Raw genomic sequence first — 27,143 nt, 5'->3', positions numbered from 1 at the left:
CTCTTTTTTTTGCAAGCCTTTAGTCACCAACAGTGATATTCTACCTACTTTGACAAGTTAAGTCAATTTATTGCATCATTGAAAACTTCGAATTGATATGGACTTTCAGAGTTGCAGGGTTTCTTAATGCAGCGAGAAAATGTCATTTGTCTTATGTTATCCATCATTGTGACAGTAAACCATATACTCTTGTGCCAAACTCTTACTTGGGCATTGTTTCAAACACTGCAGTCTTAGTTCATGAGAAGCATGGTCCACAAGGCTGAAATTAGGTGCTTTCTTTGACATTTGCCAACCAGCTGACGCATGCCAGTTGAAACTGACCCCAAGTCAGCCTTAATAATCCCTTGACTCCTCAATGTAAACATCTTCCTCCAAAAACAATATGTGATTGGCCATGTTGCTCTATGCTGATACTTTAATGAGACTGTACTGCAAAACTGATACAACACAAACAGTGGCATTAAAAGAGAAACAGCAGAGATTTATATAAAGAAAACAGTAAAAATAAAATTATGGAAAAACAAGTAAATAAAAAAATACCACTGTACTACTGTACATTCACCTTAAGCTCTGTACCCTGCACAACGTAGTTTTCTCTACAAATGTGTTATCTTGATTACTGCTTGGAATAAACATTGCACAGTGTTGCATCTCCACATAGAGCAGATCATGTGTGACAGTTGCTGATACATTGCTAAAAGATTACAACATTGTCGTTTAATAGAGAAACAAAAGACCCTGAAAGAATCACCAAATAGAAATCGAATGTTGCATTCTGCCCTATTTTGTTGTTTTGAAGAGTTTTGTCTTTATGGCCAGGAGTCCTATGCATTACTCTGGAGACAATGGGTTTGTGTTGAACTGTTGATGGTGTACCTCATTACTGTAGCTCAGTGCATTTCTATGGACTGATTAAGGACGGATGGGAGGCTTAAACACATTTGAGAGTGCCAGCACGTACATTGCTGCATTCTCCTTGTTTCATTATCCATGCACAGCTCCTTCATCTATAGCTTAGTGTATATGCATGCAGAACACTGGTGTGCCTGCCAGTGCCCACACTGTATAGTAGTATCCATCAGAAAAGTCCCACAATCTCCGTCTATTCTGCATCAGTCCACCGCTGGTACAGCGACAGCCATCTCATTTTACTCTTTCAAGTGACTGCGGGCCAGACTTTTTTTTTTTTAAACCTCTTATAATGATGTCTGATGCTCTCAGATGTAGTGCAGCAGAGGAGAGGTAATAAAGCAAGTATGTAGGGAAAGTGGCGCTTCTAAAATCGCTATATTTGTACGTATCAGTAACCAGTTGAAGATTGGCAATTATTTTCCAAAGAATTTGCGCAACTGCTGTCTTCTGAAGCAACAACTTTGCCAGTTCCGTAGATGTTGCTACCCAGGAAGACAAACAGTTCAAAGTACACATTATGACTTTCAGTGTTTTCACGGCAACCACAACCTTAATGTTTTATTTGTTTGCTTGTTGTTTATGCATCTCTTCTCGTTGACAAGTAGTCCATGTTGGAGCCCTCAAGTGCTTCTGTGTGTCTGTCTGTCTGTCTGCCCGTCTTTCTCTGACCTTGATTAATTTTGGATTCTTACTCAGGGGCATTTTCTAATATCTGTGGCAGCTGTTAATGATTTGTTAATGGTCCAGTTTTTGTCGCATTTAGTTGTAGAGTTGGCCTTTTTTTTTAAAGCTTTTAAAGTCAATTTATTTGTGAATTCACACATTCCTGTGCACAAAATCACTGAAAGCCACTAAAGACGGCCACAAAAGAAACTGGACGTGAGGTTGTATTTGCAGTCTGACATTAACATTTTAAAATCTGAAAGTTATTTTGCAGAAAAAGTTTTACTTAAAAACATTTTATATATTGATGGATGTGTTATAATTATCACATGATCCTTTTGTCATCATGGGGGGGGGGGGGTTTACTGGCACAGTGGAAACACAGGGCTATATTTTTCCAACATATTTTGTTTGCTTACTTGTATTTAATTTAGCAGTAAATTTAAGTTATAAAGCATACCTGAAAACTCGTTTCAGGTATGTCTTAGTAAGTTTGGACTAACACACTCATTGGAAAAAAATGACCCATGTACTGTAAGTTTTTTGTGTAGTACGAGAGACAGTACTTGTGGTTTGCATACCTGTCTTAACCCGGGGGGACAGAATAAGACGCTATGACAGCCATTGGTGGTGACTACAGTAGATTTACAGCAAAAATAAAACCAAAAACATGTAAAAGTTTTATTCATTTAGACATTTTGTCACAAGCATCCTTGCAGATTTAGTCTTGACTAAGTTGGGTAGGTGGTGTGTGTGTGTGTGTGAGTGGTTGCTCAGTGCAAATCATTGCACAAATCAGATTCTCTGTTTGATGTAAGTCTTTACACAGGTACACACTGAGATAGAGACTGTGTTAAATGAATGATGGGTAAAGCCGGTTTCTGTCAGACAATGCTGTGTATTATAGCTGTAGAGCTGAATTTTTCATTACTTCAAACTTCAGAATCTTTTTTCCTCTTTCTTTTATGTATTTCATGCCCTGTCACACACTTACTGTAGGCTCTTTACACACCAAGAATAATCCACATATGTGAGCACCTCCTTTTAGAATATATAAGGTAGATTATTGTCTTTACGAAAGCAAGGTTATAACCAAAGAAGAGTAGTTCCACATTTTTCAATTTCTTAATGTCTGTTGTACTCTGGTGAATAATAATACAATATTACTTTTTCTGAATCATACAAGCAGTTCTTTGCTCAAGTTTAACCTCTGATATACACACTTTTTTTCTACACTACTAAGTGTTTATTCTATACTATACTCGACTTGTATAGACGAGATATTCAAAGGGATTTTGAAATGCTTTCCTCACCTTGGCCTCTTCCTGTCTCATATCATATAACATATTTTGAACTGAAGCTTCAACGCCACATTGTGTTCAAAGAGTCGAGAATCAGACACTGTAAAACATGATAATATCAAGATAACATACTTAGCATTTTTCAGTTTCTTAAAGGGTCTATTTATTGGAGTAATGAGTACTTGGCCATGATGATAATAGTAGTGATGGTTTGTGATCACCACCACTGATCAATATGCGACCTACCACTGTACAATGGATGGAATTTGGTTTGCAGTTCACAAAGCAATAAATATATTACATTTAAAAATGTTTAACAGCAGCTACCTTTTCCACAAACTGTGTCCTTGCTAGTGGAGACAATTCCTAGAGCTCATAATGGGCACTTTTCATTGGGAACTGCTTTTCTACTGATGTAAGCAAGGCGAGTTCTGTGGATTATCCTGAGTAATAGGGACATTGTTTCCAAAAAGAGATGCTGCTGCTGTTGACATTGTTTAATTTGTAATGGGCTGACAGCTTAAGTCTCAGTGGCGGAGATCCCACAACCTCAGCAAATAAAATAAAAACTAACTACATGGTCAGATAGAACTAAGAATAAGGCAAAAAAATTAAAACTTAAAACTGAGATTCTTGTTATTATATAAATGGTGCACTGGAGTACATACGCTGTGATATCAGCAAATTATTCAGAATTTAACTATTCCTGCTTAACCCTGCACTAATCAATATTTTCTTGCATTAACAATGTACCAAATTAGAGTGCAATGTGAAAGGGGTAAAACATCATCCAACTCTGCAGTTCCTTTAAGCTTTATGTAGCATCTTTCAGCCCATTGTTTTGTTTTTTTGGCCCACAACTTTTCTGGTTGGCTTTGCTATAAGCGCTCTCATCTGCATTGTTTCCTGCCATGGCAGACAGTTGTTTTTGCGACGAGCTAGTGAACATACTGAAGAGTTTAGTTTAGCAGCTAAAGAGCCAGCTATTTCTCTCAGGAGTTGGTGGATACCAAATCAGAGCTAAAAGAAGAGTAAAATATTGGACTTGCGTTCATCAGGTGGCCATTAGCACGACTCTAAATGGATTCTGACATTGCTTGGTGTCTGGTGGATGTGTAAATAAGCAATTGTTTTGTTAATACATTTGCTTAGAAGGTGATAAAATGTCAATATTTTGTTTACAAGTTGTTGTGCCTAAAAATCAGTTAATGCTGGTTTAATGATGGATGTTGGCATAGAAATAAACTAGATGTGACCATGTGATGTATGGAATACTGATGAGCTCACTTGTGGTTATTGCAGTGCTTGGGACTGTGATATAAAGAAAATCCTGCATGGGGTATATATGCACTGCTGTATCAAAGTTACTCTCTGTTTCACATGATAGCAGGTTACCGACAAATATTATCCTTCCCCATTTGTCACGCTCTGTCCCTCTTTGATAGCTTTGGTGATGAGAGTCCCAAAATCACAGGAGAGTTTTGATCAAAGACTCAGCTCAGCCTTTTGAAAAACTGAATCCTGTGGCAATGATGTGTGTAAAAACGGCGCTCTGTGTCTCTTGTGTCCCTCAGGTGAACACCTGCGTGTCTGTCCTCAGGGATACACCTGCTGCACATCTGAGATGGAGGACAAACTCAACCAACAGAGCAAACTGGATTTTGAGAATTTGGTCGAGGAGAGCAGCCACAATATGAGGACGACGTTTGTCTCGAGGCATAAAAAGTTTGATGGTAAGCTTGATGTTCTTTTTTTTTTCTTCTCTGTTTGACATACATATTAATTGATATCCCAGACACTTCAACTTGTAGGAAATATATTCCAGACAAGCACTGTCAAACGTGTAAACATAGACAACTGATGCCATGATTAATAATCACTATGACTCTTAAGTCAAGTTTTTTAATTGCAAAATCAACAAAAGACATGGTCCCAATACACTTTACAAAATGCATTGAAATGAAATGAAAATAATAAACCATTAAATACAGAGTGCATGTAATAAAACAGAACATAAAATACAATCAGAATAAAACCAACAAAATTAAATGATAAAACGATTTAATAATTAAAAGCTTGCTCAATCCTTTACTAACTAAAAGCGTTATTAAACAGAAAAGTCTTAAGTCTAGCCTTAAAAGTGGTAATGTTGTCTGATTCCTAAACCCAAATTGGGACCTGAGGCGCTTGATAACTAAATGCTCTTGCTCCCACTCTAACCTTAGTTACATGAGATACCACATGCAGCCCTGCATTTTGGGAGCGCAGTGCTCTATTGGGGCAGTAAGGTATCAGGAGTTCTTTGAGGTACGATGGTGCCTTGCCATTTAAGGCTTTGTAGGTAAGTAGAATAATTTTAAAATCTATTGTATATTTCACAGGGAGCCAGTGTAAGGAGGCTAGAACAGGAGAAATATGCTCTCTGATCTTGACTCTTGACAGAACAAGTGCTGCTGCATTCTGGATCAGCTGGAGAGGCTTTAGAGGCTTTATTATGCTGCCCACTAGTAAAGAATTGCAATAGTCAAGGCTGGAAGTAATAAAGGCATGGACCAGTTTTTCTGCAGCGTTTTGATGTTTGTGATTTTAGCAATGTTGTGTAAATGAAAGTAGGCAGTTCTTGAAGTTTGAGTAACATGCAGGTTGAAGGACATGTCCTGATCAAAAATAACTCCCAGGTTCCTCACGGTGGTACTGGGGACCCGGGCAATGCCATCCATAGTAACAATGTCGTTTGACAATACATCTCGAAGGTGTTTGAGCTGAAGTAAAATAACTTCAGTTTTGTCTGAGTAACTTGTATGCACACTTGAAGTTTGGCTAACTGATTTGAATCATCTGGCCTGATCGCTAGATATAGCTGAGTATCATCAGCATAGCAATGAAAGTTTACGGCATGTTTATATCCTTATAATTCTACCAAGGGGCAGCATATAGAGGGTAAAAAGGAAAACACTGAATTTACTCGTAATAATAAGATACTGTAGAGGCAGATTTTTCAGAAAGTTGAGACAAAAACATCTTTCCTTTTCAAACATTTTGGCCCTCCTCTTCTTCACTACGGTACATTTTGTTTTTTGTTTTTTATGGGGGGCTGGAGGGGGGTTTACTCTTGGCTCATTCCGGCTCCCTTAAGAGACCGAGTCAGAAGTCTTGTTCTAAATGAGCCACTGTGAATTTACTCGTATACCAGCATGCTGACCAGATAGAACAAGATGGCGCTAATGTGGTTTTGTGGTGAAATGTATGCGTGAATGCATACCTGTCTGTAAATGTCAGTGCACTGTACCACTTATTGGACTCCACGTGGTGCATGGTTTTAGATCAAGGTGCTACAGTGTGTTCATGCCAGTTATATTGTTAGCAAGTGTATATTCTAGTCAGTGTCCTTCTCTCCTCATAATGAATCAGTAGCTTTATTTATAAAATGTAAATAAGAAGCCTTTCAGGTTCATGAACTTCAGTTAATAGCATCAAAGTGTCAGTTTTTGATTAACAAAACATTTTTTTTCAAAACCAGGTTTGTCGCACATGCTGTTTTAAAATGTTACTTTTCACTCAGACTTATGCAATTCTGCACAAGTAATACATATGTGCAAGTGGGAGAGGGAATGCAGGTCCTTCAATACGAAAAAAAGACACATCTTCAATAGGACATTTCCTGTGGTTCTTGGCAAACTGTATAAAATCCTTTTTTTTCTCTCTTTATGTGATTTCAATTGTGCTACAAACTGAGAACTGTTTACCAGCACCTGAGAGGGTATAGTTGGAATAAGAGAGATGGACGTTACACCTGGCCAAAACCATCAAGAATGGTTTCATTAAAATTTCTCACTGCTGAGTGTTGATCCGTCTGTCAGTCTTCTATTGTCAGCTGAGGACAATACCTTCATGTCCCTGAAACTAAAGTAGAGTAGGAATCCAGTCGTTATTGTTTTGATTGGAAAGATGCATTTATCAGTATACATTTTAAACATACTGCATGCTGAGTGGCTCATATGAGATGGCTTTGAATGCTTCAATGAAGAACCCAGATAATACAGTATTTTTTGACCTCAGTATAATTGCCTGCATTGAAAATAACCACATTGAATCAGCAGCATTATTTACTTTATTTTCCATACCTATGTATGTGTAGTGCACACAATGTGAAATACTTGTCTGAATCCTTGACTAAGAAGTTTTTTGAAAACTATTAAATTTCACTGTGGAGATATGCAAATGCCCATGATTATTCACTGGTCTCACTGTTACGGATGCAAGGTTACTAGAGAGGGACTGAACCAATCAAATTCCAATTCTTTTTTTACTGTACTCCAGAGGCGTCATTAGCCCAGCCCCGGATGTCCAAAAAAAACAACAACTAAAAAACAAGCCCCAGATCTCTTTGTCTGTCATTCTGATCATGCATCAAAGCCATGGAAAATAATCTGATATCGTTGGGTTGTCTGTCCAAGCAGCCGATTGAACGTTACGAGAAAGCGCACAGGGCTTGACAGTGACTACTGAATTGTCCCTAGCAATAATTTTGATCAAAACATTTAAATATAACCACTGTTGTCCATCAGTATAAAGCCAGTATATTTTGCTACAGAAACAGTTAACAGTCAGCCGCAAATTAGCAAGAGAATAACATCACGCAAATGTCGCTCTGTTTCGCTGCTTAGAGACACCTTTGCTCTGTTTGGGACTGTCTCTCTGCTACAGGATGCTTCCCTCTGAAGCGGGTGTGAGCTGCACTTTATCCGCAGTGGTGAAAATAAAATTTGTGTGGATTTGTGGTGAGAAATATGTCTAACTATAGGTGTTTTCAGTTTTGGTTTTCCACCACCGATGAAAGGCAGTGCGCTCGTCTCATAGGGTACATTCCTAATTGACTGTACCAATCGACAGAAAGGGATACTACCATAACAGCAGTGCAGTAACGTAGGCTAATGCACAGCAGAGTATAGGGCAGGTAAATTTTGTTAAAATATTATGACTTTACTCTCATTAGATATTGTGACTTGTTCTCTCAAAATATTACAACTTTTTTCTTGACATGTCAGAGAACACAGAGATGTGGGATAGATTTTGAATGTGAAGAACATTTTGAACATGAGCAGGAAACTTACACAGGAGCTTTTAAAGTACAGGAGCTTCTAAATGAGTCAAAATGAACTAATTTATTATTGACATGATTAGGTGCCACATGCACATTTAAAGACATCACTTCAACACACATGTAAGTCATGCTTACATGTGTGTGGACTCAGCAGGGATGATATTAAATGAGAAAGTTGATCTATAGGAGAATACATATTTCAAAGCAATATAGAATGCCTGAGAGCCTTACTGCAATATATTCTGGTATATTTTTAGATTTTGAGTTGCCACCTGCCGTTCGAAGTTTCTTGATGCAGAAAAGGCAGAAATTGGTAAAAAAAAATTCACCAGAATGGAGGAAATCATGTGTTTAACACATATATTTAGGTGGAGGACCCCAAGACCACCGATTAATATTAGTAGTAGTTGTAGTATAATAATCATAAAAAATCTGTAATTTATATAGCCTCTGATATTTAATAAATAAAATGTAGCTTAAGGAACAAAACAGTTAAATGTAAGGTATAAAAGACAAGGTGGTGATTCAGTTAAACACATGGCATAACAAGTTTGCAACAGTGAATGAAACAGTTGATATAGTTGCTGTGAGTTTTGTCGTGGATCAATAAAAGTAGAGGTTGTTTACTGTCAGGCCAAAATTAAACTTGTCTGTTGTTTGGTTAAAGTGTTCTCTGCAGCCGGTGTCGTTACTGGACTAAAGATTGTTTGTGTGTGAAGAGCTTTCGCTCTGTTACACCACTGTGTAATTGTGTGTGGGATGAATGTTTTTGTAGTTCCACAACTCCAACGGAGTAATATGTCTTCTCTCTAGCTGATCACGTCATGTTCATTTCAGGAGCCAGTTCTCCAATTGATATTTTTTCATATCCATATTATTGTTATCCATATCATATCAATAAGTTAAGCTTAGATTTAATATTTTTTAACCTGGACCTTCAGTATTTGGATCAAGTAGCTCATGAAAATGAGCTACTACAGATGAATAGGCTACATCTGTTATTTCAATGTGCCATACATATTCAACGATCATTTAGGTAAATAGAAGTATTTGATCAGACAAATATTTAATATTAAAGGACTCAGATTGGGAAATCTCCATAGGTTACTGTAATAAACCCTCTATAGTACTAGTAAGAATAATTCTTTACTGTTGTGTGACCTATTATTATAGTGTACTTTTGATTGATTTTCTTTTTTTCTTAACATTTTCCATTTAATTATGACACTACTGATTTCCTAAAGCAATCCTAATAACATCCTCATTTTACCACAAAATAAAGGTTACATTATTTAGTTTATAGTCGAGGAAATAAGTTACATAAGGTTATGCTTTGCACGGCCTCATTAAGGTCTTAGTATCAAAACACTGGTTTTAAAATACTTTTTCACAGAAGAGTGTCTTTAGCCTAAGCACACCGTATTTTGCATTTCAGAAACAATGTGTGGGAGTTTTGTTATAAAAGTCATGTTTCTGTATGTTTTCTTGAACTAAGCTGGCGTGAAGTCAGACTGTTGCACTGTTTGTTTGGAGGTTCCAAATAAATAATAAAATAATCTAATGTGCTAAAGTACGATAAACCATTTCCTAATTGAATTTACAAGACAATTACTGTATTGTGATATATACCTTAACATGAAATAAATTTACACATACTGTGACAGAAGATTTTTGCCATATCACCCACCCCTACACATGTATACAGTTTGCAACAAAAGACATTATCCGAGTTTTAAGGCTTTTTGGAAGAATGGATGTAATACATCGGAGTAGAAAGGACCAAAAATTTCAACATAAAAAAGGTTCAGCTCTTCTACTGTAAAACTTCTAATTGGTAGCCATAGGTTATGCAGCTTTTAAGAGTGAAGTGTATTTCTACGTTATTAGCACCATTTCAAAGACGGCACCTCTGGAACTATGTCCATATACTGTATCTGTACAGTTGTATAGTAATACTAGTGACACAAATCACTTATGCATTTCCATCTTTTACATATCGCCAGGCCATTCAACATCAAGTTATGTCTCCTTGCGCTCTCTCTACCTCGTGGGGTTTGAATCATCCCTCATCAATTTTACATGCCCTCATTTCTGTCCCCAGTTATTTATAGGGCCCTATTATGAAAACCTTAACTTACTTTTTGATTACTGACTGCTTCCCCTGGAGGTTTGTGGGTTTTGATGCATTATTGAGGAATCCTAAAGCCATAAATGACTGTTGCACACTAGAATTAAGGTTTGGGTATTCTGAATGTCCAATCATCTGGCTGAGCAAACTTTCTCCCCCTCTCTCAGTACACCTTATATGCTCACAGAGATACTAGGAGTCCGGTCATATTCTAGTCCAATTGATGCACTGTATGTAGAAAAAAAGTCACAGCCTACTTTTTTGCAACTCTGCTTTTCTTTGGCTAAGTATGGTTAAACTCCCAACAGGTTTATTTTATTAGTCTCTGGAAGCATTAGTGCTTTCTGCAGTGGCCCAGTAGGGGCCCAAAGGTAACTTGAATTAAGGATAAGAAATGAGATGAATATTTGTAATATTTATGCATATGTGAGGAGACTGAGACAGAGATAAAGACAGTGTGACACTGGATGTGTGAAAGAGGCAGAGTGGAAGACGGCGGCATCACATCTGTTAAAGACTAATTGCAGTGGATGAACCATGATAAAAGGTGCCTCATGCTGAAATGTCACTATTTTAGTGAAAATTGTATTTTAGACATGATTTACTGAAAATGCAATCAGTCAATCTCATCAATCTCCAACAACTGATAACATGCTAACCCTAGTAAGTCAGAAGTGCTCTCATAACTGTCTGTTTATACTCAGGCAGAAGAGGGTTTTAAAAGAGTGGATGGTGCAAAACAAACACTAAGATGTGATTGATTCCTTTATTTTACTCTCCAGCTCCAGCGTGCTGTTGGTCAACTGCAAGAATTTGTGTGTCACATTTCACCAAATTTAAACTAATTGTAAATTGGTGCAAATGTGCAAAGACGTATTACTAGTATTTTATGATTTGATATTTCATAGTGTTAAGCATCTAATTCCAAGTTTCCCCCTTTTAGAAGTTAAGCTCAATAAAGTTTGAACTTAATTTTCTTCACTAATCAATTGATGCAAATGATCTGAAATACTTAATTAGCCCTGTGAAATAAGACTTTCACCTTTGAAATGTTCCCTTACATAGCTTTAGGGAATAAAAACAAAGTTTCCCACTTTATGACAGTTTAATATCTACTTAGGGTTGAAACGATTAATTGATAAAATCAATTAATTTGATTACTAAAAAGCATCGACACAAATTCTTTGCATTGATGCTTCGTTTTATCCATATAACTTTAGAGCGCACTGTTGCCCACAGACAATTATTATCGCACATCGCGCTTACGTTGTGATTGAGTTAAGACAACGCGATTATGATACCGCTGTTTGCAAAGTGGAGGAAGAGAGAGAAAATAGCAAGGGACGAAGAATAAAGTGTCCAAAGTATGGGATTATTTCAAGGTAAAAAAAAACAACAACTCTGTAATTTTATTGTCTGCGCCACCAAGCAAAAGTACTTCTTATACGATTACTCAACGAATCGATTAAATAATCTGTAGAATACTCAATTACTGAAATCATCGTTATCTGGACCCTATATCTGCTGTATGTAATGTTGTTTCTATGCTTTGCTTGAAGCTACAATTTACATTGAGTGAAATGATAATAATAATTAGTCATTTAGCTGAGGCTTTTATATAAAGCGAGTTACAATTGCTATGCATATCGGAGATCGCATGCCTCTGGAGCAACTAGGGCTTATGTGTCTTGCTCAGGGACGTAATGGTAAATGTCTTGCAGTGGGAACCCAGGGCTCTCACAACAAAGGCATGTGTCTTATCCACTGCTCCATCACCACCCCCATAAAATATGCCATTGTTTTATGGCTGCACAATTACATCAGTCGAAATGTCTTGTCTAGCATTTTATATGTCTCTTCAATTCAGCGATATATTCAGTGTCTTCGAAAACAACTAGTATGTCCTGTTGCAGTTTAAGGTAAATAAACTATATACTGTATACTATATATACTATAGAATTATTAATATATACCCTTTATATTTGCTATTTGTTGTTGTTGTATGGTAGATGCTCATTAGATTCAGTTTGGTTGATGCCTTTCTGCTTGGCAAGAGATTAGTGTGTGTTGTTGGTTGACTGAAGTCTGGGTTGAGCAGCAGCCTTGGTTGACTTAGTTCTTTGATCTTGCCCCAGTAGAGCCACTCTGTTGAAAGTTGAGAGCTGCAGTGCCCCTCATTCACTTCAACGATCCCTTACTCACACCCGACTTAAACCAAGACTGACTCGAACACAACACCCTTTTCTCTCTAATCTGTGGTCGCTACAAATTCACAAACTCCTAGTGGACTGTGTAAGCCGGCAACCACACTGGGTAAAAACACAATTCCAGTTGCTACAATGTTACTACAACGTTTTATATGAAGGTGAAGACATTTTGTCTTATTAGGTTTTAATAGAAGAATAAAAGAATCTATGGTCCTTCTGGTAGATGGAGACAAGCAGAAAAACACAGCTTTTCCTGGGCTCGTTATTAAATTATATCTTGATAGTTCTCACATTAAGTCTTTAAGTGCATTAAAGTTGTTTGTGCAACACAGAATACTAAGTTGAGACTTTAAAGAATAATCACCAATCACAGTTTTTATGCGTGAAAGAGCATAAATGGGACCGAAAATATTTCACTCTTCATAGTCAGCACATTGGTCCTGTGCATGATACTGTGGCCTCTTTTGAAACGACGAGGAAAAAACAAAGCTTTGATGGGAAATTGGAGAGTGATGAGTCACAGTCAACAGTGCACTTCATAATCGACCCCATCACAAATAACAGAGGGAACGATGAGGACCTGTGAACCAACATGTTGTAATGTATTAGCTCAACAATAATGTCTCATAGAATAATGGGCGAAGCAAAAACTAAAATACTTTTAGCCTACTTTTGTTTTGTGTAACCTGTGAATCGTCAAATGCTTTTGATCTTTTATATCCAATCACCCAACCCTTGCAGCTTCAGCTGTGTGAACACTGATTGGTGCCATGTTTACTCTAACCCAAGAGCCCTTCAAATAAGGATTAACGAAGCATTAAATGAACCAAATATCTTCTGTTACATATGAATTTGTATGTAATATAGTCAAATGGAGTCAAATCTCCAATTATGAGGTCTAGAAATACCTTAAATTGGGCATGTGTAAGAGGTGAATAGAGGTAATTGCTGGTCTATTCATAAGATTAAACCATTATGTAATGGTAAAGTGTGCAGCAGCTACCCCAGTCAGTTAGGTTCTTTAGATAAGCCTAATAAAAAGTAGACCAAATAAACATTAATTAAAACTCTCATAGTCTTCAAGCAAGATAGTTTAATAACTTCACAAGACTGACTGGCTTTGTGTTAGACTGACATGGTAAATCTGTTTTACCTATTTACTACTATGCTGTAAATTGGTTAGATTGAGTTAAAACACACACTGATAGATTGCTTTTCCTTTATAGTGTGTCCCTCCTAAAGAAAACCTTTCACTCTGCTTCAATAAAAGACTATTGTGTTGTCGCTTTAGCACTATTGGTTTTTGTTTAAGGAAGGACTTTCAGAATCTAGATTTATTTAATAAACAGTTTTTCTTCCTGAGGTTTCTCAAATTCAAGTCTATGGTTTCATCTGGGTGACAGTGAATAAACACAACATAGTAAATGTCCTGTTCAGAAATATTGAATTAAAGGTCAATACATCCAAAACCTATTCTGTTCTTATATTTCCTTATAAATAACCTCTGGTAGTCTACTAACTTCCCCAGACATCACAAACTCAGAGTCTTTACATTTATTATTCATGTTTGACATTCATTGAAGTACTTACCAAGTAAAATTTTGAAAAAAAGCCCACAATTCATAGCTGACATCAAGTGGTTACATCAAAACAGGATCTCAAAGGTCCTCATTATATTATACTTGTCCCAGTTCAGTGCTGAAGTTATGAACTAGAATTATAATTACTCATTTTGTAAAATATAGAATTATAAACCTTTTAAGAAACTAAATGATTTGTTCACTTAAATTTTCAATCATCCTTAATATCCTCAATGTAACAAGTTCTGTCTGTTTTGCTTTTGGAAACTTGAATGATAGCTCGGACATGTTTAATTACGCTGTGCATACACTCCAGTGTTGCAGAGTGCTTGAGTTTCTGGGCTGATCTGGAATTCCCATTATCCTTTGTGCATAATATAATAGCCAACATTATTAATTTATACTATGAATAAATTGAATAAAGAGGTTACACTTGATATACAGTGCAAGATTCTGATGAGATTTGGCCCCATTTAGACACCACACCCTAGTTGAAAGTTTGGCTGCTATGGTCAGCTGGACACTAATTCTGGCACAGGTAAACTTGTTCAATTCATTGGGTGCTGTGGGGGCCTGCCACTTATTAGCCAGCAATGTGGAGAGTGTCTCGGTGTGTAATTATACTCCTCAGATTACTTTACAAGATAAACAAGACTAAATGTCGGAAACTGCTACTCATCGTGGTTGCCATATTTGGTAGTCACGTCATGCTAATAAAGTAACATAGCTAATAAGTGCAAAGTTTGTTGTGAGAATTACACTGTAAAAGGAAATCTGCCTATTACATCAACGTTAACTTCTTGTTGCGAGGGTGACCCTGAAGGGAAAGCTAATGTGTCCAAAGATGAAAAATGTTTATATTTATACTGGTGGTCTGGATAAAATGAGGAATTTTCCTCTTTGACATCTCCAGTGAAGTCAAATCTGTTTTGTCTATATAGCCCCAAATCACAAAATTTATCTCAAAGTGCTTAACAATCTGTATATCATGAGGCACCCTTTATCCTGAGACCCTTAGAAACCTCAGAGAGAGCACCAGAGGAGAGATCCCTCTTCCAGGACAGACATATATTAGACATAACAATAAATTAGAAGTAACAATGGTGAAATTACACTGTAGACATGAATATTCAAATTAAAGTGACTAATTATCAACATATGTTTTCTGCATTTTGAAAAATTATGTGGCCAGTAGTTGTTTTCTTCTTTAGCTGCAATGCCTTGTAACATGTTCTTATGATCCTCTTTACGAGGTGATGCAGTGTCACTTCATAGGTTTCTTCTTCAGTCTTCTTCTTACCTGTTTTTCTTTACTTCTGTAAAAAGAGTAAATAACTAGTAACTAGGGAAGACTGCCCCCTCTCTGGCCTTCCAACACCTATCCCAGCAGCAACTTTGTTTTCCCAGGATGTCTCCCATCCAGGCACTGGCCAAGCCCAAACTTACTTAGCTTTAGTCATTCAGCAGTAGCAGGGTTTAAATTGGTGTGGCTCTTGAAAACATGTCAAGTATTTATGTAGCCCAACATCATAAATCACATACTTGCTGCTAATTAAGAGAATACAGCACATCCTGGACCTTTGAATCAAATAAGGAAAAACTACCACCAAGAAACTTGTTAATGCTGGACAAAATGGACGAAATCATGACACTGACACCATGATACTGAATCAAACACCTACTAGTACATGGCACATTACACAGGGCATTAAACAAATGGACAGGACACAGAGGACACTACTCCTTACCCAGGAGATGACACTAAATTACACACAGGGCAGGACACCAGTGAGGACCAGGCACACATTGATTTAGCCCCTACAGTCCAGTGATGAAGGTGAAATCTCTGTGACAGTCGCATGTCCATTTCTAATGAAATCCAAAACCATGTGGACATGCAGTTCCTGGAAGTGCTCATAAATAAATAACCTCTATTTTGGTGCCCCTGTGTTATCCTAAGTGAATGTCAGTAAGACTGTAAATCTCTGAGGACCGAGGGAATGGGGTCTGTCCAGCATTGCTTTAGCTGAGGGTTGGTGGCAGCCTCCATCATCTGGCACAGGCTGTGGCCTGGTGTCACTTTTGTACTTCAGGATGGATGGCTCTGTATGGCCTGGACACTGTTAACTCTGTCCCACTGGTGAGCTTCAAGGAGAGGCTATAAGAGGCATACCTTTCCACAAACCACTGTAGCAAAAATGAGGAAATCCATGGGCCCGGTGCAATGTGATTCTTCTTTTCAAAATATTTATTAAATTTAAACTTTATGTCAGATATTGAAACATATACACAGTGAAAACTCACTTACAAAAAATCCTATCCTCAGGATATTGAGTTTGCTCAGGCTACAGCTGAGATCATGGCATCTATTGAGACAGATGAAAAATGTTTCCCCCTCCTGCAAAGGTGGTGATATGCTTCCCTCATAGATCCCCGCTGGTCCGGTTCCACAACCGGATTATTCGGTCGGTCGGTCAGTCTGGCAATTACACATATTTATGAAAGTGTGTTTGTGTATCTATACCAGGTGAACAATCAAATATTGTCAGAAATGTTACTATGTTCTTGTGTGTGGCACATAAAATAGTGAATATTGCAGGATATATCTATTTAAATTAAAGTTGGGGAAAAAACTAAATTGAAATTATAGAGGGGCTGAAATTTGGCTCTATGCATGTCCTTAATCAGGTGCTTAGATTCTCAAAATGTGGAATTCAGGGTGAATTGTGGTTTGGTAGTGTAGTATTAGAAGGTAGTTATTATACAACATGGTAGGCATTTTTAAGAAAAGGTAAATTACCTATTCTCACGGGCAGAAAAAAATTTGGACACTCTCCGAACAAAACATTTGTCGAGGGCTCTGGGTCTTTATAGGCTTTTATTCCTGCATTCTTGAGAATTTTATGCAAGTACAGTATACTACAAAATTAGCGATTAAAATACATTTTCAAAATTAGAAACGCATATCTAGCTCTCATGTAAAGTAATCACCTCAGCTGAGCCCTTGAGTACAATAAATAAATAAGCCGTATCATCATCAGTCTCACCATATCACTGCTTTGGGCTGTCCTGGCTTTTGCTATTGCCTTCATCTCTTCTGACTCATGTGCACCCATGTCAGTGCTAGTACTATGTCCCTATATATCTAAAAATGATTAGATCCTAAATAACAGCTGGTAGCCTGCTGAGTGAAATCCAAGATCACATTCACTGGCAACATTCTGTTAAATTAATTCAACATCAGACATTGATATAAAACAAATAACAACCGATGCGAATTAGAGACAATAAACAGGCTAATTTCCATCAGAAGAAAGCCATGCACTACACAACAAGAGGATTCTGTAAACATCATATTACTGTGATTTGTTCTGCATAGACTACATATGCTTTTAATATGCCGTTAAAGGAAAGTGAAAGTATTTCTGCATGCTTGTGAAAGCACACTGACAGAGCAACCTCCGTGTCAGTTTTCATTCCCTTCAAATCTCGGTTTCTCCAGCATTGAAAGCCTCACCGATTTTAACAGCCTGATAATATAAGTTGTTTCACAATGTGTACTCTTCAGACCTTTTCCTCTTCGGTTGTTTTTTGGCCATCTTCACAGCGCCTACAGTCCCGTAATGAGTCCAGACGAGCGTCTGTAATTTTTAGGGCACTTTGCTGCACCTGCCTCGAGCAACTTTTTTTTTTCTCCCTTAACTTTTCAGCTTCAACTTTCTGTTTCGTCGTATGTGTTTTTGTCCATGATTTTTGAAGCACAAACAACCGGGCTAGCTAACATCGTGACCACCTGCTGGTCATAATGTGACCTCCTGCTGGTCATAATGTTGGTCTACCTTTTGCCACCAAAACATCCCAGACTGGTTGAGGCATGGACTCCACTGTGCATGTACTGTGTGGCCTGACGCCTTTCTATCAGAACCAGCGTCAACTTTTTCAGCAATTTGACCGATATAGCTCATCTGTTGGATCGGTCTACACAGGCCAACCTTCCGTCCCCAGGGGCATCAGTGAGCCTTGGCTCTCCATGACTCTGTCGCGGATTCACTGCTTTTCCTTCCTTGGACATAGAGATAGAGACTGACAACTGCAGACTGGAAACACTCCACAAGAGCTGCAGTTTTGGAGATGCTCTGACCCAGTCGTCTAGCCATCACAATTTTGCCCTTGTTCAAAGTTGCTCAAATCCTTATGTTTGCCCATTTTTCCTGCTTCTAACAATTACATATATATGTAGGTATATATTTGTGTGTGTGTGTGTGTGTGTGTGTGTGTGTGTATATATATATATATGTATATGTATACATATATATGTATATGTATATATGTGTGTGTGATAAAATATCAATAGAAAAATATATTTTAATTAAAACAATACTTCAGACTGAGGAGCCTTAAATAAATGTCATTAGTTTTGTCAAGACGAAATTCTTTGCATCAGTGTTTCTATAATTTTTGTCGAAATAGAATTAAACTACACATTTTAAGTATATGAATCAGGTTCTGGCTAAATGGCTGTACTGCATTGCAATATACAGCAAAGTAATTTTGACCAACAGTGGAAATTCTCAAAGGAAGTTGTCAATGATCAAAATATAAATCCCACGTGTGAAACAAAACACACATTTTCCCAAAATGCCTTGAAATAATTGCAGTCAGTCTGATTAATCAAAATCAGAGAATCATAGTCAATTAGTTCAAATGAAAGCATTGGAAACAGAGTAAAAAGACTATTTGACAAAATCCCCTTCCCACCTTTCTTCTTTGCCTTTCAAAATGTAAGAGAGACTGCAGGCTGAAGCGGCAAAACTGTCATACAACATCCGTCCAGAGAACATGAGCTGTGTAGAGTCTGGCCATGGCTGCGGGCCTTCTCTTGGCTAAACAAAAGCTAACCTTCATTTAGAAATGACACAGTAACAAGGATAGAAGTGAACAATACACAGGCTGTGTTTTTTTTCTTCTGAGGAAACTAAGTATCCTCACTCAAGCGCAGGAAACACTCTGCAGGATGGATTAGTCTGACAAAGCTCTGCATGGAAGCTTTCATGGGGAGAGGCACTCCAACAGCCAGGTTGAGACAAAGCTGCTTATCCACGGGGTCACAGTAATGTAATGGTGTGTGCAGCCAATTTGCTCCTTGCTATTCAACGGGTGTGAATATCATCCATGGGGGGAAATCACTTTGATTTTCTGAGCCTCGCTAATTGACTTCTCCAGTGCCTCTCAACACTGAACTCTGTGTCAGATTTTGGAAGACGCAGAGATGCCCTCAGCAAAGGTGGCTTTTGTCAATATAATTAACTGAACAGACAAGAGGAACTGTAGCTTTACCCCCGAGGTTTGGTAAAGAGCCAAAGTGGTTAACTTGGTAACAACTTTATATTTTACTACTCAGAGTTAATTACATTACTACTTTCCAAGAATAATGGTTCATGCAGAGTCATTTGATTGCAAGGCCAGTGCATTTATGCTGGTAAGGTGTCATAGTATATTATTTAATTATCATATTCTGGTAAATAATTATATTATTGTACACATCTTGTGTTACAAGTTGTGTCACAATCCAATCGCCAACATTTCGGTTGGAGAGTTGGGTGGGGTATGCTAGTTATGTCTAATGTGGCATCAAGCTGCTAGCCTGCAGGGTACGGAGGTGGGGTTTGGCCCATAAAGTATACAGCTGCCCCCATGAGGGGGGTGGGCTCACAGTCCAAAGCTTTGAGAAGTGCCATCATCACAGGAAAGTAAAATACTTTAACTGAATAGACGGATTAGGAAATTCTGTCTTGCTGAACAATACAATTTTACAATTAGTGCTTATGCATGTTTTTAATATGCAATTTGCAAAAGCAGCAACGGTCATTGTAATCAAATCATTATGTAATTTCATTTAATTGCTGGTTAATAATAAGTTGTGGATGAACTCATTTAGCAATTTAGTGTATTCTCCACTGGATGAAGCCAATTGGTGATCACAGCAATTGTGCAATAATATAATCGCTGGTAGTACTATCACAAACTGAAGCCTAACAAGCCAATAAGAGCACTCTTCAAACACTGATGGTCAATGTGCTGTAGATACTGGGTGGAGGTCACTGGCAGAGCTCTGCCGTCCTGATCTTTCATGATCAGCATTACTGCACCTCATGTTTCAGTGGTTCTTGTGGGAGTTTGTTATATATTTGAGGGCTAACATTAGTATGTTTCTAAACCTGGGAATGGTAAGATTATACCATTAACAAATGGGCTCAACAAAAAATTATTGCTTTACATTGCCCAAAGTTAATACTAAGTTTAGCCCTGTATGATTAAATCTCTTGATGAAGTAACAATAATTGGAATCTGACCTTGTTGCAAATTAACAACCCGTTTTGTGTTATCTCTTGGTGCCGACAGCTTGTTCACAGCTCTGGGATGTCACACGGTACAGAGATTCAGCTAAGCATTCAGAAAGGAAACAAAGTTAGATCATGAACCCATACCACTCCAGATGTGTCAGTCAACCTAAGAATATTTATCTTTTGGTTTCTGTCAAAGCCTGGGCCTCTCACTGTGCACAGAAAAACACACGCACGTCCCACATAGTGATTTAAAACTGCTCTTTTATAGGCTTTAACAAACCTGCTGTTGATCCTGTCCTGTACCTCTCAGCATCCAGGCTTTGTCATACAGTAAGCCAGTTCTCTTTTCAATTTTTAAAAATCAGTGTGCCATCACCCAGAAAAGTAAATTAAGAGCCACAAGCAGTGGTTGGTCATGAGCTTTGGTTCTGGTAGGTGGTAGTGTGGAGTACTGGAGGTTAGGAGAGCTTAGTTGAAAGCGACAGGTTTTCAGCCTGTGCCCGGAAATGGAGACAGAATCCATCAAACTGACTGTGAAGTAAAGAAGAAATGGAAGAGAGTGAAGGGTTGAATAATGGTCTGGAGGTAGTGCAGTGCTGCGATGGGGTTCTAGGGTCATTGTTTTACTGGTATGTTTACCGCTTTGTCTAACATGAACAAGATAATAATGACAACACCCCACTATATAATGCAGTTGAATAACGACACGAAATACAGCCTCAAACTGGAGATTTGAGTCACCACCAGTTTGACACAGTTTCAACAATAATTCAACAGTGCAAAATTCACAGAATGAGCATCATTTCTGGGCTGTTGGATTGAATTGTTATTTTGTCCGCCTTCTTCTAGAGTACATAATGTGGAATGGATAATATTTCCAGCGGGGTTTCTCACCTAACAACTGTTCTATGTGCACAAGTGACTGCCTTAAGTGAAACAATTGGCAAATAGTGTTGGCTTTACAAAGGAAGAGAACAAATTCACAAAGTAGAAAGAGGGGATATGTCACTACGATATGTCTTATTTTATCTAATTTTTTTAGTTTTCCATCCATCTCCATTAATTTGCTGTATCCGCTTATTCTGTTGAGGGTTCTGCAGACTTGAGGCTTATCTCAGCATGCATTGAGCAAGAGGTGGGGAACACCCTTTATTAATATTAATATTAAACGTAGACCTAAAATTTTTCTTGGCTTCATGTTTCTGCCTTACAGCATTTATTTTAATACCCAAATATGCACACTGTGTCTCATTAAATCTGAAGCAAAGTACGACCTTGCGCCTAAGCAGAAGAGTGTCCATTTCTCACAGCAAAAGTGAGGTGTGAGAATGTGCTCTACTTTTCTCATTCCTAAAACTTTTCAAGCCTCATTAACTACAAAAACAAGCCAACTAGCTGCTGTGAATGGTTTGTCTCCCTCCGCGAGGTACAGAGCTTTTTCTTGGCTCAAGCTAACGCTACAGAGTCCCTGCTGAAGCAGGCAATCACTGAGGCAGACCATAATGGGAAAAGTTTCATGTTTTATGTGGTGTCTCATGTGCTGAGTGGTGAGGTTTATAGTTCACTTCAGTGGGGGCAGTGAAAGTAAATGACTTGTCTTGTTGTTAGATCTGAGGCAATTTTTAAATAACAATTCTGAAAAGTATGTGAACATGCTCCCCATGCTAACATGGAGATTGTTATAATGTTTACAATGTTTACCATCTTACCTTAGAGTGTTGCCATGCTAACATTTGCTAATTAGGACTAAACACATACAGCAGAGGCTGTGGGGGATTTCATTAGTTTTCCTGAGTTTTTGTTGTAAACCACAGTTTTGTACAAATAAAGAATTTGAGTTTTAGGACAGTGGAGTCACTGTCAGTGGATCACCCAGGTGTGCCAAAAAATCGATATTCCAGCCCATCATATCGATACATAAAAAAAAAAAAAAGAAATAGAGCTTTGACGGTTAGCTCAAAGCTAACGTATAATGGGAATCTCCATTAATGTGCTAATGGACATTAGCATCTTGATCACGAAAACATAATCTTAACATAAACTACACATTTTGCTTCACATGCTTAACATCCTGCGTGATTAACTGTGCAAATACTTAAGGTACATATTTCCTGAGCTCTGTGTGAAATAAAAAAGAGCTAACTCCCCTGTCTTGACCTGCTACTCTGCTGCTTCTGCACTACACACAGACTAGCCACAGCAACCCCAAAGGGTCAAAACTCAAACCCAAAATTACCATCCATCCATCCATCCATCCATCGTCAACCGCTTATCCTGCGTACAGGGTCGCGGGGGGCTGGAGCCAATCCCAGCTGACATCGGGCGAAAGACTGGGTACACCCTGGACAGGTCGCCAGTCCATCGCAGGGCCCCAAAATCCCCAGTGGCCTAAAAAATTACAGCTATCACTAGGTGGAGAAAGGACAGCACAATGCTGTGTCACTCAGCAAAAAAAAATCTGTAAATTCAGTGAATTTGTATGTTTTATGCCTTTTATAAATAAAAGTTTTTATAATGATTTTTCATGGATGCTCTGTAGTTCTGGAGTTTTAATTTACTGGCTGAAAAATGTGTGCTGCAGAATTGTGCTGTTTTCTAACAGTTTGAATTTGCAGCAAATAAATACAGAAAACCTTTTTAGGGGCATTTTCTAATCATAGTTAGACAGATTTCGTGATGTATCATTTTATGACTGTATAGCGATATATTGATTATCACAGAATTGCTGTTTCCACCCCTGTCACCCATGTTATAACAGCTCATCATGTGGGGAACATGAATGTGGTGAACTGACAGAATGACCTTGCCATCCCAAGAACTGCGACACTAATGTAACTAAAAACTGCTCTCACAGTTTGCATTGTAGGCCATTGTAATTGTTGCCAACCTTATCTCTTGAATTCAGCACTTCTTGTTGGCTGCTGACAATGACTAAACTTCTCAAAATTGATAAACAAGTGCTGCTCTCTGGCAATTTCATACAAACATACACTCACCATACGACGTCGCCACATTGGTAGTTTAGGTACCCCTAAAAACACTTCCCCTTACCCCCAAACAAAAAGTCCAAAAAAGACAATCTCAGCGATGAACCTTAGAGAGCAGGCCAACAACTTTTGGTCTGAGCCAAACCAGCAGCAATCTTTGCCAGAATGCTTATCCCTCTCTTTCCTCCATGGAGTTAGCAGGCTTAGATCATGTTTACAGTATAAACATAGATCCACTGCTTATTTCCATTGTATGTGATACTAACATGCATGACATTTCAAAACAGTCCACTCTCATGCTTTTTATTTCTGTCCCTAAACCTTTTAAAACAACAGTGAATTCTAATTTTCTCTGCTTTTCAGCTGTACTGGTGGTGCCTCTGTCTCTATTCCTATTGCAGTTATCCAGGAGTTTCTGCTGAGAAGTTATAAAAATAGTGTTTGGTGGTGTAGGGAATGAGAAATGGGTCTGCATGGATAAGATGTAATGCACAAGAAAAATGAAACTCACCAAAGGTTAAACAGGCCAAAGAAATGTCATCAAAATGCCACTTAAACATGATTTGGCCTTTTGGATTCTTTCATCACACAAGACTTTGTGCCAGCAGTGTGGCTCTAATATGAATGAAAATGCAGCGCAGTGTTCTGAAAAGGTCGATCAAGATCGGTTTTGAAATAAAACCTGGACTTCAAGATAAATCAAAGAATAAAATATTTTATTTTATATATAATATTTATTTTGCATCAGAAAGGATGTTAATTTCACCTGTCGAATATATAGTATTTGAAGATTTAATCTGTCATTGAAATGGAATGATGGAACAAACTGGGGAAAAACAAAATATAAAAATTCACACCTTTTTTCTAAAATGCAAATAATTTCTCCCAGTGGTCATGTTTGATATCTTATTGTCAACTTATTAATTAACAACTAATACAGAACATCAGAGATGTGATTTAAGGAAGCTGGGTCCCTGCAAATAGGCAAATGGCTGAGAGGCACTGAAAGGACTGCTTAATTAAATGTTCATACATGGGATTATGCTGCCCACTCTCACTCAACTGGATTTCTGCTTCATTTTCTGCACTTAATTTCATGACCTGCTCATGGCAGTGATGTTTTAAATGCAAGGGTTTTTGTTTGGCATCAAAAATAAGGGGGTGGGGGGGTGGAAGGGTGGAGGAGGGGGGGGGCTACTAAAGAATCTTATTTCCTGGATTAATGTACATTTATGTCAATATAGCAAAAAACATATTATGATTAAAATGGTTATTGTTATTTTCATAATAATGGTAGTATAACCAAAAATGTTGGTTATAAAGCAGCACTTTTGAAAGCTCTGATTAGTGACTGCAAACTTCCTTTCATAATATATGCAGTGTGGATGTATTATACGACCTGGATACCGGATTCCAAAATTTGCAAATAAAACTTCCTCGCCCAGCCCATAAACCGAAAATGTTTTCCCACTTAATGCTTTCTTCAATGTTGTGCGTCCCACCGCACATGCACATTAGTGTAGGACAGTTTTATAAATATTAAACCTTCATGGTTTAAACATTCATAATACAGAGAATAATAATTGACCTTGTTTATTGTTGTAGATGTCCTGTCAACAGTTTTACAGATGTTTGCCAGTGGGGGAAATTGGCAGCAAGGCTCACTGGCGGCGTATCATTGAAATGCGCCTGCAACACCCTTCGGGAATAAGATAGGGCAACTTCTACATGGTCCAGGGAATCCCAGGGCAAAAAGGTTTGCCAATCACTTGCTGCTGCTCATAAAGCTTATAACTGCATATAACTTTCAATAGCATTTCAACATTTTGGACATCATCTGTTCTCAGGATACGACGGCTGGACAGAGAAATCTGTTTAGAGAGAGATTTCAGTGAGTAAAGCAAACTGAAACTGTAAATGTGTATATGTGGACATGCAAAGTATATACTGTAAAAAAGTGGCCACATTTTTTACCAAATACAACTGGTTAAAAAAGCTCATAACCTGCTAGGTGCTGTTACTAACTCCAACTCCATTAATGTTCTCCATTCAACACTGTCCACACTAATTAGTTTATGCCTGGCAGTCATCCTGAGCCTGCGGCCACCTTGGCTATACCTCATTTTCATTTCTCCTTAGATTTATAGACACAACAGGTCTTGAGCCTCAGGCTGAGGGGCCCTATTCACAAGAAATAAGAGGATCAATCTGCAATGGGTGTAGGTGCAGTGCAGTCACTCAGTACACTAGGAGGGCGAAAGGGACGGTGTCTATAAGCTTGTTTTCCTCCCAGGTTGGGTAAAATTTTTTGAAGCAGTTCAGTTTGGTTGGACAATTTGCAGAGTGCTGTTGAAATAGCAACCTATTCTTTTCACCTCTTTTTGTATCTGAACTATCTTGATGAGCAGGATTGTTTCAGTGATGGACATGTGTGATTGTGTGAGGTTGCATTCTTTATTATGTTAATGGAAGTTGGTGCAGTAGATATTTTTGAGGGACTGAATCTTATCAGCCAATAAACATCTCATACTAATTTCAGCATCAAACTGCCCTAAACTGTCCTCAGATTGTTTTTATGCTAAATCACAATGAATCTCAGAGTTCAACAAAAGATTTAGGATACAATAATGGTAGAGCTTTTTAATTGCCTTGACAGTTACCTCTGATAGCAGTATGAATTTTCACATTCTTCATAATCGTATCTTTATCTTTGAAGTGTAATGCAATTAGCCGTCACTGATTAATCTCCTTACATTACTAATTTTCATCGTGGTGGAGACTGCAGCTTGTTTTGCAAAACAGGTGCCTGACTGAGATGATTTTATACTCTAGTTTCACATGATTGCTGAAGCAGAATAATCTTTAATTTTCTTTGTTTTGTTTTTTTCATGTTGGCCAAAAAAGGCACAAAACAAAGAATCATGTGCACAAATGCAGTGTGCTCTGGGCAACTTGGGGTGACCCACCAACTCAACTCGCTTTATTAGCCTGAAAAATGAGGGACTGTGGAAGAGATGACAGTGCTTCAGCTTTCATTAACTCTAAATCACTTTCTACACAGCAACAGTGCACAAAGGTAATTAATTTCCTCAAGGACAATTATTTTAGTGCTTTAAGATAATGACAAGTACTCCTCAAAGTTCACACTCAGTAGATAGTGCAGGTGGTTTTGAAGGAAAATGATCCCCAAAGGCCCAATTTAGAGTCAGTAGTGACCCATCTGTGGTGAGAAAGTTAATTCACTATGCTGTTTATATTTATTTGAGACAACTTACTATATTTACTGTGTAGAAGAACTTAAAATAATATAATTCTATGGAAAGAGCAATTAGCATACTTCCACTGTCACTGTACAGCAAATTGATCATTAGGCAGGTATTGCATGATAATGATAACATCCCAGGCCAATATATACTTGAACGTTTTAATACTTTGAATTTTTATCCTTTTATATTTGTTTTTTGAATTCTTATTTTTACTCTTATTTTAAATTGTATTTTATTGCCTTTTTAGCACAGCCTGGAGGGAATGCCAACCTGCATTTCACTGCATATGTATAACTAAGTATAACATTTTTATATTTTTAAAACTTTTGTCTTAGGTTTTAAGTATAATGAGCCTTTGAACAAGCCTGAAAGCTAAACACTTAAATACACCAAAGATGGGAGCAAAGAGGAATGATGTAATGTGCATACTGTGCAAGACACTTTTAAAATCACAGAATACTATTACATTTTTGTGTGCTTAGAATACAAAATGAATTCATTACTTTCCAAGTCTATATGGGGATAATGCTAAGGTATCTGAAAATGTTTAAGGGATTATTGTATATTGATTTAATTGAAATACCACTTTGTCATCTTGTCTTCAAATGTCAATTTATTTTACATATTGTAGGTACATATTGCAGC

General features: G+C 37.8%; 1 protein-coding gene across 3 annotated transcripts in view; it reads left to right on the top strand.

The window, feature by feature from the left end:
* The window catches only part of gpc6a (glypican 6a), a 285,802-nt gene that overhangs the window by 163,276 nt on the left and 95,383 nt on the right, over positions 1–27,143 (top strand). For all 3 annotated transcript variants that reach the window (XM_038701532.1, XM_038701530.1, XM_038701531.1), the window contains exon 2: positions 4,454–4,612. In XM_038701532.1, coding sequence (XP_038557460.1) covers positions 4,504–4,612 — 109 coding nt within the window. In that variant the 5' untranslated portion in view covers positions 4,454–4,503. The remainder of the gene's footprint in view (positions 1–4,453; positions 4,613–27,143) is intronic.

Source organism: Micropterus salmoides, unplaced genomic scaffold (assembly GCF_014851395.1).
Source record: "Micropterus salmoides isolate LMB-PRFRI ecotype aquatic unplaced genomic scaffold, ASM1485139v1 Ms_hic_scaffold_6, whole genome shotgun sequence".
Taxonomy (NCBI): Eukaryota; Metazoa; Chordata; class Actinopteri; order Centrarchiformes; family Centrarchidae; genus Micropterus; species Micropterus salmoides.
Note: the sequence above shows the minus strand (reverse complement) of the source record. Positions and strands in the feature narration are given on the sequence as shown.